The sequence below is a fragment of the Periplaneta americana genome, chromosome 4 (assembly GCF_040183065.1).
Source record: "Periplaneta americana isolate PAMFEO1 chromosome 4, P.americana_PAMFEO1_priV1, whole genome shotgun sequence".
Lineage (NCBI taxonomy): Eukaryota > Metazoa > Arthropoda > Insecta > Blattodea > Blattidae > Periplaneta > Periplaneta americana.
In genome coordinates this window covers 206300510-206318905 of record NC_091120.1, presented here as the reverse complement: position 1 = coordinate 206318905, position 18396 = coordinate 206300510, and the positions used below count along the sequence as shown (strand labels likewise).

The window sequence follows — 18396 nt, the reverse complement described above, 5'->3', positions numbered from 1 at the left end:
TGTTGTTGTTTAGTCAACTGTCCGAAGACAGGTCTGAACCTCACAAATGATACCAACAAGGTACCACTTATGAGGCAACTAAGCCAAGAGATAATGGGGTAGGGTGGCCAGTTCCTATCCTCCTAAAATCCAAAATCTGCTACTGACAGACAGCATTCAATAGACATGGTTGCGAAGATGATGGCCAGCCCTAAAAGGTCAGTGTGCTACATGGCTCGAGAAAGTATCAGTGGTTTCAGTAGAGAATCTGTTCGCAGAATATTGAAATCTGCACGTTTTCACCTCTACAAATTACAGCATTTACACACAATGCAAGAAGAGGATCCACTCAAGAGGTGAACATACTGATCAATCCTTTCTTCAGCCTGTTCTGTTCGGTTCAGTGTATGGGAAGTAAAGCCAGTACCCTCCACATTTGCTTCAACTCACGTGTGCAGCCAGAAGCTGTAGTACTGGTCCAGCACGTGTTGCACTTGGCCCGTCTGCACGGCATTCAGCAGCACCTCGAGTTGTGTGAACGTCAAAGCCAGAAGGCGCTCACGCGACAGAGGTGGCGGACAACCATCAAGCTGTGCCACCATCTCGTTGATGCAGGTGGTGGGCGTGCGGTTGTCTAGGTTCACGCCCAGTCCCACGTTGCACACGGCCGTGGCACCCTCCAGCACGGTGTGCACCACCAGGCCCCCTAACTTGGCGCTGCTCCCCGCGTAGACGTCGTTGGGCCATTTGAGGCGCAAGTCCAGCGCGTCGTAGCCGGGCAGGCCGCACACGGACGTCACGAGGGCCAGGGCCACCACGTGCTGCAGCAGCGAGATGTGCTGCCCCAAGTACGAGGCCAGCGGCAGATGCAGCTGCAGCGAGAACATGGCGCAGCCCTCTGGACTGAGCCAGACGTTGTCGCCGCGCCCTGCACCACGCGTCTGGACGCACGGCACCACTGCTAGACCATGCTGGAGCCTCGCCCCCGTCAGCACGTCCATGGAGCTGGACATCACCTGCGAGAAGATGACGAGGCGCCCCAGCACCTCAGACTGCAGGCTGTCGAAGTACTCGATGGTGGAGAAGTTGGTGGGGCAGGCATGCACCAAGATAGGTAGGAGTGCAGCTGTGGCACGCGGGGACTCCACCCCCTTGGCAGTGCAGAACTGCAGGCTCAGGCGCGTTAACTGTAGGGTGTTGTCATGCTCCAAGCGACTCTTCAGACTGACAAGGAACTGCAGCTTCGCCTCATGGCGTCCCAGGAAATAACCTGGAGTGTAGGCAGGGAGCTCGACCCTTGTAGAGCAGACCAGGCCCAGGTGCGTGGACAGCAGGTCGGCCAAGATCTCCAGGCGCGCTGTGTTGCTCTCCTCAGCATCGTATTCAGCGGGATCCACCTCCAGATGCACCTGCGAGAACACCACACAACCCTCGCCACCACTCACACTTGCCAGCAGTAGCGATGGCGTGTGCCATGTCTCCTCAGCACCTAGAACCTGTGAATCAACAAGCAAGTCAACCACTACACATCCCTCACCACCACTTCACTTGCCAAAAGTAACGATGGTGTGTTCCATGTCTCCTCAGCACCCAGAACCTGTGAACCAGCAAGCAAGTCAACCACCACACATCCCTCACCACCACTTCACTTGCCAAAAGTAACGATGACGTGTTCCATGTCTCCTCAGAACCTGTGAGCCAACAAGCAAGTCAACCACTACACATCCCTCACCACCACTTCACTTGCCAAAAGTAACGATGGTGTGTTCCATGTCTCCTCAGCACCCAGAACCTGTGAACCAACAAGCAAGTCAACCACCACACATCCCTCACCACCACTTCACTTGCCAAAAGTAACGACGACGTGTTCCATGTCTCCTCAGAACCTGTGAACCAACAAGCAAGTCAACCACTACACATCCCTCACCACCACTTCACTTGCCAAAAGTAACGATGGTGTGTTCCATGTCTCCTCAGAACCTGTGAACCAACAAGCAAGTCAACCACCACACATCCCTCACCACCACTTCACTTGCCAAAAGTAACGATGACGTGTTCCATGTCTCCTCAGAACCTGTGAACCAACAAGCAAGTCAACCACCACACATCCCTCACCACCACTTCACTTGCCAAAAGTAACGATGACGTGTTCCATGTCTCCTCAGAACCTGTGAACCAACAAGCAAGTCAACCACCACACATCCCTCACCACCACTTCACTTGCCAAAAGTAACGATGGTGTGTTCCATGTCTCCTCAGAACCTGTGAACCAACAAGCAAGTCAACCACTACACATCCCTCACCACCACTTCACTTGCCAAAAGTAACGATGACGTGTTCCATGTCTCCTCAGAACCTGTGAACCAACAAGCAAGTCAACCACCACACATCCCTCACCACCACTTCACTTGCCAAAAGTAACGATGGTGTGTTCCATGTCTCCTCAGAACCTGTGAACCAACAAGCAAGTCAACCACCACACATCCCTCACCACCACTTCACTTGCCAAAAGTAACGATGACGTGTTCCATGTCTCCTCAGAACCTGTGAACCAACAAGCAAGTCAACCACCACACATCCCTCACCACCACTTCACTTGCCAAAAGTAACGATGACGTGTTCCATGTCTCCTCAGAACCTGTGAGCCAACAAGCAAGTCAACCACCACACATCCCTCACCACCACTTCACTTGCCAAAAGTAACGATGACGTGTTCCATGTCTCCTCAGAACCTGTGAACCAACAAACAAGTCAACCACCACACATCCCTCACCACCACTTCACTTGCCAAAAGTAACGATGACGTGTTCCATGTCTCCTCAGAACCTGTGAACCAACAAGCAAGTCAACCACCACACATCCCTCACCACCACTCCACTTACCAAAAGTAATGATGGTGTGTTCCATGTCTCCTCAGCCATTTTCTGTCCAATTTCTGCTTCGTATTAAGAGCGAGTTTATTTCTTTCATGAACTATTTTCATTGGTGATTATTTCGTGTCTTACTTGTGATTGGATGCTTGATTTAAAAAATTTGTCTGTTACGGTCGTCTTTCCGGGACGTTTTGGGACGCGGAGCGGGAGCTCAGTGACTGATGGGAGTTCAGAGGAGAAAGTCACTCGGTAGTGACTGATGGGAGTTCAGAGGAGAAAGTCACTTGGGAGTGACTGATGGGAGTTCAGAGGAGAAAGTCACTCAGTAGTGACTGATGGGAGTTCAGAGCAGAAAGTCACTCGGTAGTGACTGATGGGAGTTCAGAGGAGAAAGTCACTTGGGAGTGACTGATGGGAGTTCAGAGGAGAAAGTCACTCGGTAGTGACTGATGGGAGTTCAGAGGAGAAAGTCACTTGGGAGTGACTGATCAGCGCTTGACCTAGAAGGTTGAGATTCGGCGATGGGACTTGAGAGGAGAAAGTCACCCACGGAGTGACTGGTTGGCGCCCAATCGAGAAACTTGGAATCCAGTCTGGGGGAGAGTTATCGGTTTACCGACATTACGACCTGTCATAGTGACTTAGCCCTGATCCAGGGGTTTGGAACTCTGTGTACTACTGCCTGACGATGTGGTGTGTATGACCGATACAAACTGGAGGGAACTTGCTTCGTGATGGGTGCAAGCAAGACGAGTTCGAGTGGAGCTGCAGATCGCCATATTATCTGGTATTTATTTCTTGCCTCATTTTTGTTCAGTGTTATTCTAGATTGATTCATGGCAGAATTGAGGAGGAATTAAACTTTATATTAAATTTGTGTAAAATCTGTTGCTTCGAAATTGGTATTTGTAATGGCGGATGCCAGCGAGGTCAATATGACTCGGCAGCTCAGTTTGCGGAGGCATAGCAGTTTAAAGGTAGATTGATATTTAGGCTTTGTCTGGCTTTAGTGCAGATGGTTTTTTTTGGGACACTCCCTTTTTTAATTCTAGTCAAGTCACCTTAGTTATTTTTATTAATTTCTTATATTATGTAAAGATTCATATTTCTAATCTATTGTTGTTTTTTGAATATAGTTTATATAGATATTACCTGATTTTTACTTAATAAATGTGTCAGGTAAATTGTAATTTTTAGGTGTTGATTTCATTTTCCCTCACCCAACGAGATATTCAACCTTATCCAACGATTTACGGTGGGGTTAGCCAGGGGCATCCGTTTCAATATTTTATGGGCTATTATATTCAAGTAAATATGGTACAACTTCATTCAGTAAAATGAAATGGGGAAGTACAAATGAAATGCTGAACCAAACCTACACTATACACATGAAATCTATTAGGAAAGTGAAGTCCTAATAACAGCCAAACGAACAACAATAAGTAAGTGTGAATGAAGTCAGAACAATGCACTCAGATTAATATCAGGAGCAGTAAAAACACCACCAATTTCAGCAATGCAACAATACACAAGTGATGCACACAACAAGCAATAAAAACATACATAAATACAAAGTCCCTCCAAGATCAAACATTGATAAGTAAATCACAATACCTGATAAAACTAAAAACGCAAAAGACACCAATCACACAAATCTGATATAAAAACCATACATCCTACATCCTACTCTGTAACCGGAAAACCCACTAAATTACCAAAAAATAGAAAGTCATCTTAACCTTAATGAAAGCAAGACACTCAACCAGACAGCAGTTCGATTTCCTACAGGAGATACAGGAGCAGGTATACACTGCAAATTGTTTTTCCATTATATCTCAGACAAACTTCATGGCTGAAATACAGGCTATACAATTTGCCACTCAACAGTTAATGCTAAGAACACACACAGTCAAGAAAGTGATCTTCCCAGTCGATTCCAAGGCAGCAATCAAAGCAGTAATAAATAACAACAAGCCATAGAAGAAATCAGAAAGAAAATTAAAACCTTACACCTAAATTAATATTGCAATAGATATCATTGCGTGTTGAAGTAGCAGGAAACGAAACAGCTGATTTACTTGTGAAAAAGTGAACGAAGCTACAAGAGCAAATTAGTGAACTTGACAAAAAATTAGTTAAAGGGATACACAGTACAATCAAACACAAGGAAAATCTTTGGTAAAATACCAAAACCAAGCAGGAAAGAAGCCCCACCTCTAGTCTGTTCTGGTCTTGACAGAAAATTACAAGAAGCAGAGAACATCTATTGGTCTGCTAGGCAAGAAATGGACTTATTCTGCAATGTTGGCCATTAGAAAAAGGAGATAATAACGATAAATAGTAATAATAATAATAATAATAATAATAATAATAATAATAAATGTGATAAAAGTTGCGGAATTTTCATTAACTGAAAATTAAATCAGAAGTGGGCCAGAGTCCTCACATACTGACTCCGTAGTTCATACAGATATTGAATATGTAAAGGCTCACTGCTGACAGCGACAATGGACTATGTTCACACTTACCATCACTTTCAAGATTGCTTTTGACCAAACATATGCATCTGCTTAACTATTCCAAGACTAAGTAAATAATTATGTTTGTTAAGGACTAACCTGCACGCGCAGGGTGTGGGCGTGACCCTCGGCATCCTGCACCTGCACAGATGTGGGGGGCTGCTGAGCCTCCTTTGGAGAGAACCGTGAGCGCGCAGGCGAGGCCTGGTAGCAGAAGATGTGGTGCAGCAGACGCACCTGGTGCCAGCGTGCGTAAGAGAAGCGCACCAGCTCACGCTCCCGCACCTCGGCCGTGTGGAAGGCAGGCAGCATGACGCTGAGCAGGTCGGAGCACAGGCACAGCACACGGCCCCCGCGCAGCAGGAAGCCCAGCACAGCCGGCGCCAGGGCTGCGGCCAACGACCCACAGACCACCAACAGTGCCGTGTGCTCCGCCCAGGGTGCCTGCAGCAGCGCTCCTTGGCTCACTGGATATATCGTGTACCTGCAAGTATGGCATATCATGCAATGCCTCTAGAGGGGTCACAGAAAAATAAAATGATAAATCCCCTGAAAATATGGAGGAGATATGGACACAACATAAATAAAGCACTCACCATATTCAGACTACACAATTCTAGCAATACTGACGGTAAACATTCATTACACTGCGTCATCTGCAATAAGAGTGACTAAAATCACATTTAATGTGCAACAATCAAATAGAACAAAGAATAATGGCCATCATTCTAAATCTCTCATCAGTAACAGTTGTAACAATGAGATCGTAAGTATTTTGTTACGTAATATAAAATACACGGCGTAATCATTATTATCATAACACAACCATTTCTACTTCTTCTTTACTATTACCAAAATCTTATCTATTGCATCACCATCCATTATCAATTATCACCACCATTATCAATAATAATAATAATAATGTTTTCAGAACATGGGAGGGGTGATAGGAGGAGGAAGAAGAATAAAGTGCATAAAATTTGATGATATGGCTTCTAAATCTCTCGTCAGTAACATTTTTTTTTCTTGCTGTTATTTATACTTGCTTTAACATCTTTGGTTATATCGCGAGTTAATGTTTGGTTGAAATCTGAAGGCCTGTGAACAGGGGCATAACGAATGTGATACAGGCCCACCTGCAAAAATAAAATTTCGGGCCCCTAAAATAAAATGTATTGGTGCACCCAAATGTATAACCTATCAATAACTAACAATAACATAAATATAATTACAGCAGATAGAAGTTCAACTTTAATGCAATATATTTCCACGTTATAAGAACAAAGGGATTAATCGTTCATTATTGTAAGATTATTAAAATAATAACAATTGTTAATAAACTTTATTAAAAAACATATAATATATACTTTAGTGATTGAAATTAAGTAGGCCTATCAACAAGTATACACTTCTATCTGCTGTTTGTTGCACTTATAAAACTTCACTGTACTCACATTGAACTCTAGTGAAACTGGACCATGCAGCGTGCTATCTGTGATCCGAAAGTATTCATGATTTCAATGACAGCCTATTTCTTTTTTCAGAACGTTCCTGAAACCTATTACCTGGTCTGGGAATTCACTGGATAAACCTTCCTCATAGTCACTTTGAAGAACCACTGCTGCATTGCGAATCTCTTCGTCAAAAACAGAATTTAGAAATTTTGGGGAAATAATTTTGAAGAAATGGTAATCATTGTGCATACCCTAAAATCTGTTTTTAATTGGGCTACAATAATGTGCAAACAGCCATTAAAAACAGTGGTTCTGAAATATATCTTTGGATCTACTAGCCGCTCATCCTAACACAATTCATCAAAATGTTTTTTTTTTTTTTTTTTTTTACTTTTCGAATGCTTTTATTTTCAAATTGTGGTGGAATGCCCCAGCTCTTTGCCAGAGATGTAGCTGATGACATTGCTTCTTCAAAATTATTTCGGTAACAAGATAAATAATTATTGGGTGCATTCTGAATAAGAGAACACACTTTATCAATCTGTACATTTTCCGACTGCATAATTTGTGGTGCTAGATTAAACACTATTTGAAAAATGAATTGAAATTTCTCTAATTGGTTTTTCAAAGCAACAGCTTGTTCTCTTTCTTCCCATTTTTTCTTTTGGACAGAGCCTTAAGTACATCGACATAAGCATAATGCAGGGCTTTAACAAACTGGTATCTCGAAGATCAACGTGTTGGGCAAAGTTTTTTTAAGGTATAAAAAGATACCAAATGTTCCCATCTTTCAATACTATGACTGAAGAAAAGTTACAACATTTCTACTGTGTCATAAAAGGATCTAACTTCTTGAATTCTACATGCAGCATCGTTAAATACTAGATTTAAATTATGTGCTGCACAATGCACATATTTTGCAGTTCTTTGTCTTTGTTCAGTTCTCGTTCTGATGCTTTGTATACGCCTGACATATTGGCACAACTGTCACACCCCTGACTACGGCATTTAGTTAATAAGAGTCCCTTTTCGTCTATTGCACCGAGTATTTCCTTCTCTATTCCTAATGCACTTTGATCTTTTATTTCGCGAAAACCTAAGAAGCTTTCATTTATCTTCACGTCACAAGGCTTTCCAGTTACATCATGTAAAACTGTAACATATCTAAATATCTGACCTAATTGTTACGTCCTGTGTTGTATCTGTAATTATTGAAAAGAATGGGGCAACTTTAACGTCATTAATAATTCCTTTTTCAACTGCACGGGATAAAACATTTATTAACTCATTTTGAATAGAAGGGTTTTGGTACTTTCGTGTATATTTTGGTTTATTTATGAGATCACGTAATACAGGATCGTACTTTGCGAGAAACCAAAACCACGTAACTTGTTTCAACCAGGATTTGAATCCTGGCCCCTCATTTCACGAACAGATATGCTAACCAATTACTCCACAACAGCGGACTCTCAGATTTTCGTGCACAGTCTTGTCCCCCCCCCCCCACCTGAAAATTTAAAGATGTCGGCGCTTATGAACACAAGTCCATAATCCAACACACTCTATTTTGCTCACCTGTCTGGCTGCAAGGTGGCGTGTAGCACGGTGCGGGCGTTGTCCAGTGCAACACTGCTCTCGGAGTAGACCAGTACGTTGGGCGGCTTGGTGCTGGCGCTGGAGCTGAAGGCCCTCACCTGCCGGGGCGGCACCTTGCAATGCGACGTCACGGACACCGTGCTAGCAGAACCCAGTGAACAGAATGAGTCGCTGCTCTTCGACTCCCTGGCAGAGATCAACCTGCAGTTAGAGCCTTGCTCACTCGCCAGGACATCTACCCTGCACCGCAGCCGCACTCACCTGGGGGACGCAGGCTGCTCCTCCTCGGGGATGGGGCTGGGCCCGTTCTTGGTGGGCATCTCGTCATCCATCTCCTCTGTCAGACTGTAGAACGAGTCGATGCTCTTCTCTTCATGCGGGCCTGCAGCCTCGGGAACAGCAATCACTGTGGGGGAGTGCAGACCAAGCGGCTGCGTGCCGGCCACCAGTGCGGCCGAGGTGTGTCCCCCCACCAGCACCTGCTCCTCACCACACGTCACACGCTTCGCAGCCTGTGTGAAGCTCTGCAGAAGCTCCAGGTGTGAACGCCACTGAACTGGTGACATCTGCACACCCACACGCCACTCACCTGAACATGCAACAACTTGGTTCCTACTGTTTCTAGTTTATTTTCTTCAACTTTATTCCAAACACATACACAGATGTTGTTAACTAATACAGTAAAGCCATCAACTCTCTTGTTCTCAAAAATCTATAACACAAAGGACACAGACATACATAAATGAAATCAATGGTGCACCCAGGAATTTCTGTTGGGAGTGGTCCAGTAAAAGGATGTTAAGTTACATAAATGCACACATACACATACAAACATACCTTTGTCTATTTTTTTACAAAACAAAGGCCAGTCTTCTTGGCTTTTTCTTTAGTTCGTTAACAACAACTTGTTGAGACACTGTGACATCATGATGGATGTCAAATCAAAAGTGTTATGTACATGTACGTGAATCATTTCGGTGAAATTATAGATAATGGAATTATATGGTATCAATGCTTAAAAATTCAGTAAAAATGTTACAACTTATCGCTTTGACAGGGGATCCGGGCCCAATGGACCCCCTCCCCCATCGGTGCACCCTTGAATGAAGTCACTTAATATGCATCAAATAAGAAGATGAACTTCAGCTCTGTGTCATGTTGTGAATGATATTACTGTTTATAGTTTATTTTCTTGAACTATTATTCAAAAGACATACATAAGTGAAATCATTTAATATGCACCAAATAAGATGAACTTCAGCTCTGTATCATGTTGTGAATGATATTACTGTTTATAGTTTATTCTCTTGAACTATTATTCAAAAGACATACATAAGTGAAATCATTTAATATGCACCAAATAAGATGAACTTCAGCTCTGTATCATGTTGTGAATGATATTACTGTTTATAGTTTATTTTCTTGAACTATTATTCAAAAGACATACATAAGTGAAATCATTTAATATGCACCAAATAAGATGAACTTCAGCTCTGTATCATGTTGTGAATGATATTACTGTTTATAGTTTATTCTCTTGAACTATTATTCAAAACACATACATAAATGAAATCATTTAATATGCACCAAATAAGAAGATGAACTTCAGCTCTGTATCATGTTGTGAATGATATTACTGTTTATAGTTTATTCTCTTGAACTATTATTCAAAACACATACATAAATGAAATCATTTAATATGCACCAAATAAGAAGATGAACTTCAGCTCTGTATCATGTTGTGAATGATATTACTGTTTATAGTTTATTTTCTTGAACTATTATTCAAAACACATACATAAATGAAATTATTTAATATGCACCAAATAAGAAGATGAACTTCAGCTCTGTATCATGTTGTGAATGATATTACTGTTTGTAGTTTATTTTCTTGAACTATTATTCAAAACACATACATAAATGAAATCATTTAATATGCACCAAATAAGAAGATGAACTTCAGCTCTGTATCATGTTGTGAATGATATTACTGTTTGTAGTTTATTTTCTTGAACTATTATTCAAAACACATACATAAATGAAATCATTTAATATGCACCAAATAAGAAGATGAACTTCAGCTCTGTATCATGTTGTGAATGATATTACTGTTTATAGTTTATTTTCTTGAACTATTATTCAAAACACATAAATAAATGAAATCATTTAATGTGCACCAAATAAGAAGATGAACTTCAGCTCTGTATCATGTTGTGAATGATATTACTGTTTATAGTTTATTTTCTTGAACTATTATTCAAAAGACATACATAAGTGAAATCATTTAATATGCACCAAATAAAAAGATGAACTTCAGCTCTGTATCATGTTGTGAATGATATTACTGTTTATAGTTTATTTTCTTGAACTATTATTCAAAAGACATACATAAGTGAAATCATTTAATATGCACCAAATAAGAAGATGAACTTCAGCTCTGTATCATGTTGTGAATGATATTACTGTTTATAGTTTATTTTCTTGAACTATTATTCAAAAGACATACATAAGTGAAATCATTTAATATGCACCAAACAAGAAGATGAACTTCAGCTCCTTTATCATGTTGTGAATGATATTACTGTTTATAGTTTATTTTCTTGAACTATTATTCAAAAGACATACATAAGTGAAATCATTTAATATGCACCAAATAAGAAGATGAACTTCAGCTCTGTATCATGTTGTGAAAAATATTACTGTTTATAGTTTATTTTCTTGAACTATTATTCAAAAGACATACATAAGTGAAATCATTTAATATGCACCAAACAAGAAGATGAACTTCAGCTCTGTATCATGTTGTGAATGATATTACTGTTTATAGTTTATTTTCTTGAACTATTATTCAAAAGACATACATGTTTTTGTTGTTGTTTTCTAATGCCAGCCATTTGAAATAAAGTCATTTGACCTCTTGCACTCCAATATTTTTCAAAGATATTATCATGGCCAGCCACTGAAGCACAGATTTTGAGGTGTTCTGAATCCATTTCTTGGTTTGAGTTGCACAATGGGCAGTTAGGGGACTGATATATTCCAATTCTATGCAGATGTTTGGCCAAACAGTCATGGCCTGTTGCCAATCTAAATGCAGCTGCAGACGATTTGCGTGGTAAATCGGAAATTAACTGTGGATTATGATGCAGAGTTCCATTTTTTCCCTTGAGATTGTGTTATCAAATTTTGTTTGTTGAAGTCTAAGCATGTAGACCAGGGGATGGTGTCTTGGCCCTCTTTTTATGCAGCTGTTCGAACTTCCGGATGCTGCAATGCATATCCTCTCCGTAAAGGTGAACAATGTATGACTTGAGGCTTTCCCGGCATTTGATGTGGAATACTCTTCTCGGGTTCTCAGCCAAGTGAGTTGGAAGCAACTATCCAATTCACCTGGCCGAGAAGCAGAGCAGAGTATTCCACAGTTAGAAATAAATTTCAAACCATCATTGCTGATCATGTGCAATAGCTGAGGTTGGAACAGTTGACAAACCATCACAAACTCGATGCAAAAACAAACCTAATAATCCCAAAAGGAAGATATTTTATTTGATTTGATAATGGTTTAAGTATATGCACGCCATTGACTTTGCATAAATTCATATAAAATAGCTATTTCTATATTGCAATCATTGGCTAGTTCAGTCTTCTTGGCTGATGTTATACCACCAGCATTCCATTGTAAAATGTTTAGTTGATTCTGTACCATTAAAGTAGTCCCCGCCCGGAGATCCGATTGGGGGACTATTTTACCTCCGGATAATTTTACCTTAATGGTACTCATTTCATATTGGAGTGGTTAAATGGTTAATTACTTCACCTTTCATAAACGAAATAGAATATGTTCAAAACCAAGCTCTCAGTCTCATTACTGGTGGAATCAAAACAACTCCAATAGATTCTATGAGATTCCTCACTAATATTAACGACATCAAAATGATAATAGAAGAAAAAGCACTGATTCAATATGAAAAACTTATCAGATTACCAGGTAACAACTGGCATTCATACAGTCCTCTCTGTAGATTGAAAACCCAAAAAAGTTTCATATCCATTGTTCAAGAATTAAAACAGAAAATCAATATCCCGAATTTAAAAGAAAACCTACAAATTAAACCAAACCCTTTAACTCTATTAAATATAGAATATAATCTAAATTTAACAGAAGAAATACTAAAATCAGAAGTAAACACTGAAATACTAAAACAATTGTCTTTAGAGACAATTAATATTAGGTACCCTCCACAAAACTGGCTTCATTTATACACTGACGGATCCTTGATCTCCAGAGAACAAGGTGTCGGTGCAGGTGTTACGTGCTGTCTCTTCTCACTTTATAGATCTCTTGGATATGGAACAAGTTTTGATGGTGAAATCATTGCAATAAGGGAAAGTCTCAGGAATCTTCTATGCCACATCAATAAATTTAGGAATGCAGTTATATTGTCAGACTCCAAAGCAGCTATTCTATCAATAGTCTCTAAACACACACCTTCATCTCAAACAGCAGAAATAACTAAAATGCTCTCTCAATTAATATCACTCAATAAAAAAATTGTATTCCAATGGATACCATCCCATTGTGGAATCCTGGGAAACGAGAATGCAGATGCTTTAGCAAAGAAGGGCAGCACTGCTACTTACAGACCTGTTACTAAATCTATATATGACTCTGTGAAAAGATTTATTAAATCTACATACTTAGACTTCACCAAACAAAATTTGATAACACAATCTCAAGGGAAAAAATGGAACTCTCTGCATCAAAATCCACAGTTAATTCCCGATTTATCACGAAAATCGTCTGTAGCTGCATTTAGATTGGCAACTGGCCATGATTGTTTGGCCAAACACCTGCATAGAATTGGAATATATCAGTCCCCTAACTGCCCATTGTGCAACTCAAACCAAGAAATGGATTCGGAACACCTCAAAATCTGTGCTTCATTGGCTGGCCATGATAATATCTTTGAAAAAATATTGGAGTGCATGAGGTCAAATGACTTCATTGTCAAACGCCTGGCATTAGAAAACAACAACAACATATTGCAATCATTTTTCTACTTACTAAAATGGGCACTTGCAGGTGATATAAATACTGGTACTTAAATTATTAGTGGTTTATAGAAACTGGCCACCCTACCCCTTTCCTTTATCAATTGGCTAAGTTGCCTCATGAGTGATGCTTTATTGGTGTCACTTATGGTATCACAACCATCGTAGCATGCATGTTTAGTGGGGAGATCTGATCATTCTTTTGCTCGGAAGGAAAACGCGAATCAGGGGTGAATGGCAATGATGTGGGCTTATACTCCTGCAGAAATAATGCGCAAAATATCATTAACATTATATCTTTTCTTTTCCTAGTCTCCATTTGTGAAGTTGACTACATCAGAGTAAAGCTTGTGCTGAAAGCTGCTAGACAGTGCTCCATGTACAATAGAAATACCGGAAAACTTTTGGTAGATGGTGCCATCTGTCCTCGACCATCAGTATGAAGGTGAGCATTTTGTTTTCCACATATTGTTTTCTCGACTCTTTGCAACTATGTCACTTTCAAGTGTTTTATGCATTTCTTAAGTTACTCACTGATTGAAGAATGAGGTCCTGCAAATCTGCACTCTTTTCTGAGGTTTTCCCGAGAACTTTCCATTGCTGTATTCACATCATCCACCATCTTTGTGTGTATGTGTATACTGTATGCATTTAATGGAATAGAAATTCATAGTGAACACTAAACTATAAATGGTGAAAAACAGTTCCTATGCAAAACTGGAGAAAAGAGATACCACAAATGCTCTGTTAATTGCACGAGTGGTACTTCTGCAGTACTCACCTGGACTCCTCTGTGCTGCTTCCTCCCCCTGGCGTGCAGGTGACCGCGTGACAGGAATGGACTCAGTGTGCAGCATCAGACAGGGGCGTCCCTCCACTTTTATAGCTGAAAGTTGAAGGCACGCTTAGGTCTATGCAATGTGTGAAATGCAATATGCAGAACGTGAGGTTTATCTTTCTTAAATCTTTTCGACGTGAGTTGCTGCACGACTTAACAACACTGTTGCTTAATAACAAGAACTGTCATACATTAGATAACTTCTCTGCATGTTAACAAATTTATATATACGTAAGTTCTGCTCATTGGTAAATCATAAACAATAAAATTCCATGTAGGACTTGAGGCTTCCCGGCACTGGATATGAAATAATTCTTCTCGGGTTCTCAGCCAGTTGAGTTGGATAGTTGCTTCCAAGCTTTCAATGACTAGCGATTGAAGCTATGTGTGAAATTCAATCCCTGAAGAAGATGGCCGATAACCCGAGAAGAATTATTCAATAAAATTCCACTTTCGTCGATATCAACCTGCATTACAGCAAAATTTCAAGTTACAGAAACTTGGGACTCAAGTATAAATTGGCAAAGCGAGAAGGAAGTGACCTTCACTACATCCTTATCTTACAGTTCACAGGACTGATATGTCCTGTCAAAACACAACTTTCATGTGCAGGGGGGAAATTTTGTAATATTGGAGGTTCTTTGTTAATACCAACATTCAAAAGATATGAACTGTTGTGCACGATGAACATGATGATAATGATGACGACGAAGACAATGCCAATGATGATAATACAGGTATCACCATTTCATATCATTATTATATTATGATTAATACTAGCAGCAGCAAGCTGGAATGTAGCAAGTCATGGATCTTGTCCATTGACCTAATCCTTCCAGCTCTGGGGTTACTCAGCCTCTAAAAGCAATGAGTACCAGGGGCATCAGACTGACACCCCTTGTACTAGCAGCTTTCATACTCACACTGAATGCGCACAAGCTCCATGCCGTCGTCGATTGAAAGTGTGCCCGTCATGAAGCGGCTGCCTAGTGTGGTGAGATGTTCCACGTCAGTCTCCAGGATTAGGCGGAACACGTCACCTGCCTGCCACACACGCAACGTCCCGAATTGTTCCAGCTGCAAACAAGTCAGCATCAGTGTTCTGTGGGTGAAATTTAAGAAATTACTACAAATATATCAAAAGAATAAAACTTTCATCACTTTTCTGCTACCATGTTCAAAACTGAAATAAATGTACTCAGTATTGTTTACAATTCATTAATAACATCAGATATCTTACTACTGTGATAGGATATTTAAAAATATGTCTTTCATACGTTGAGACAAAATTTTAATACTTATTACAAATTCGATAGAGCAAGCACCTTATCGCCTCAACTCTATGAACAGGCTCATAGATGCCGAGAAGCATAGACCACTTAGTCAGAGACTATCCACAAGCGATGAATGATGATGATGATGGGAGTTCTTGGGGAACCGGAGTGCCTGGAGAAACTCCTGCGTTGCCTAGACCAACAGACGTTATAAATTCAAGGTAGAGCAGGATTTGAACCCTGGCCCCCAGGTTTATAAGTGCAGCGCCCTGGCACTGAGCCAGAAATGCTTCGGAATGTCCTGCAGTTAGTGACGAAAACTGTCTGTTTATTAAGCTATGTCTTAATTTGGCAAGTTCTATAATATGCTGGTAGAAATATTAATTTTTCTGAAAATTTTTTCCTAACACATTTTTCTTGCTTACTGATTTTTTCTAAGTTTTATAATTTTAATGATATAATAATTTTATTACAAATTTCCCTGACAATTTTACCTCTATCACGTATTTCCCAATTATCCGGTACAATACATGGAACATTTTTTTATTTGCAGAAAATTTCCTTCTCATATCATTAGTACAGTACATTCAAGATATATGTAATGCAGGTTCTTACAAGTAAATAGTGGTTAGGTTAGGATTGACAATTTACTTTATGGACAGTATCTTCTTCTACTTCAAGATTTAGATCCTCAGGCCTGTCCGACTTCAAGATGGCTGAAACTGATCTTACCACATGGAGAGAAGTCGACCTCTATCTTTATGGCCTTAAGGTTTATAATTAAATAAAAGTTTAGGCCATCTGTAACCTAGCATCCTTGTCAGGCCTACATGTTGGTAGCAATTAATTCTTAAATAGTGTGCGCATTCTGTTAAATTATAACTTGTAATTCTTCACTTGTATCTGTATTTCGTTTTCTTTGTAGACAATATAAGGATTAATAATCCTCACAAATTATTTACTTACTGGCTTTTAAGGAACCCAGAGGTTCATTGTTGCCATCACAGAAGTTCGCCATTGGTCTCTATCCTGAGCAAGATTAATCCAGTCTCTACCATCATATCCCACCTCCCTCAAATCCATTTTAATATTATCCTCCCATCTATGTCTCTGCCTTCCCAGAGGTCTTTTTCCCTCCAGCCTCCCAACTAACACTCAGTATGCATTTCTGGATTCGCCCATACGTACTACATGCCCTGCCCATCTCAAATGTCTGGATTTTATGTTCCTAATTATGTCAGGTGAAGAATACAATGCGTGCAGTTCTGTGTTGTGTAACTTTCTCCATTCTCCTGTAACTTCATCCCTCTTAGCCCCAAATATTTTCCTAAGCACCTTATTCTCAAACACCCTTAACCTATGTTCCTCTCTCAAAGTGAGAGTCCAAGTTTCACAATCATACAGAACAACCGGTAATATAACTGTTTTATAAATTCTAACTTTAAGATTTTTTGACAGCAGACTGGATGATGAAAGCTAATCCTCACAAATATGTAACAATATATTATGTATAGCCTATATTCCAATATATAAATATTTTATTACAGTTCATTAGAATTGCTTCTGCAGGGAGAGGACACATCACTTTCTGCAGAGCACAAGAACAGGCATTCACCTGACAGTAGTTGGAGTCCCTGACGCTGGTGGCGTGCAGGTAGTCAGCCTCCACAAGCACGTGGAACCTCTGGTCATCGCGGAGTTCTGCCCCCTGTCCTCGCATCTCGATGGGGAAGGCTCCCCCTTCACTGCGAAAGCTGATCCAGCGTGACACGTCCACATGTTGCTGTGACGAAAATAAAAGTAGGATCTAAACAGTAAATACATCAAAAATCTCAAACTGCAAACCAATGTTCATCTATGTATACTGCATTAGGGTTTTAATTGTTGGTAATAAGGGCACTTAAGAGTATGAGATTATTATATTGTAACTTAAAATTTGTATCTGATGATGTCGTCCTGAACGATGAAAACGTTAATACTAAAATAAATCATGTAGTATAAAGGCTTATACCTTACATACAAATGAAGTTAAGTCATTGACTGAAAATATAAGTTAATGTGTATGACATGAGCAATGAGGATTACAGGAATGTAAGGAAGAAAGATCAGTTGTGGGATGAAGTAGGAAAATAACTGCACATCACTGCTTTATTACTATTTACTGTTTGACGTGTGTGTATACAAGCTGAATCTCAACCAGCGTTCGTATTTTGGTAGGTCCAACAATATGTAACCTAACAACAGAATACATATAACATCGTGTATTGCGATGTTATATAATTTTACCAGATTAGGACCTAGCAATAACAACATGGAAAAAGGGCATTCTGGAAGTGAGTGAGAGAAGACAGTTAAGAGGAGAATAAATTGTTAAATATAAAAGAGTGGTTTCTTGCAGTACGAGAAATTTATTGATTTGGCTGTCAGAAGATGTCAATATACATTGTAAACTGACTGAATAATAATAATAATAATAATAATAATAATAATAATAATAATAATAATAATAATGTAACAGTTTTATAGAATTACAGTAGCTTATATATTTACTCAGAAATTCTTCAAATAAATAGGTACCAAAAATTACATTAAAGTAGCCTATTATGCTCATTTTCAGAGTGCTGTAAAGCACGACTAATTAATTTGGTGCAATATTGTGTGCACGAAGTTTTATCATTACAAATGAACTCAACTTCAAGACCTCTGACACAGCTGCATTTATGATAAAGTAATGACAGTTTCTTCACTGATTACTTTTTAATCCCTGCTTTACGAAGAAGTACTTCTTCATCACAATACTTTTTAATCCCT

General features: G+C 39.8%; 1 protein-coding gene across 5 annotated transcripts in view; it reads right to left on the bottom strand.

The window, feature by feature from the left end:
- Positions 1–18396, bottom strand: part of Hcs (holocarboxylase synthetase-like protein) — a 29567-nt gene that overhangs the window by 5493 nt on the left and 5678 nt on the right. For 2 of the 5 annotated variants that reach the window (XM_069824882.1, XM_069824885.1), the window contains exons 2-8: positions 17201–17368; positions 15235–15413; positions 14255–14359; positions 8683–9010; positions 8401–8607; positions 5471–5855; positions 430–1475 (exon numbers count right to left, since the gene is read on the bottom strand). In XM_069824882.1, coding sequence (XP_069680983.1) covers positions 430–1475; positions 5471–5855; positions 8401–8607; positions 8683–9010; positions 14255–14359; positions 15235–15413; positions 17201–17368 — 2418 coding nt within the window. The remainder of the gene's footprint in view (positions 1–429; positions 1476–5470; positions 5856–8400; positions 8608–8682; positions 9011–14254; positions 14360–15234; positions 15414–17200; positions 17369–18396) is intronic. The other 3 variants (XM_069824884.1, XM_069824886.1, XM_069824883.1) reach the window with 2 other exon arrangements.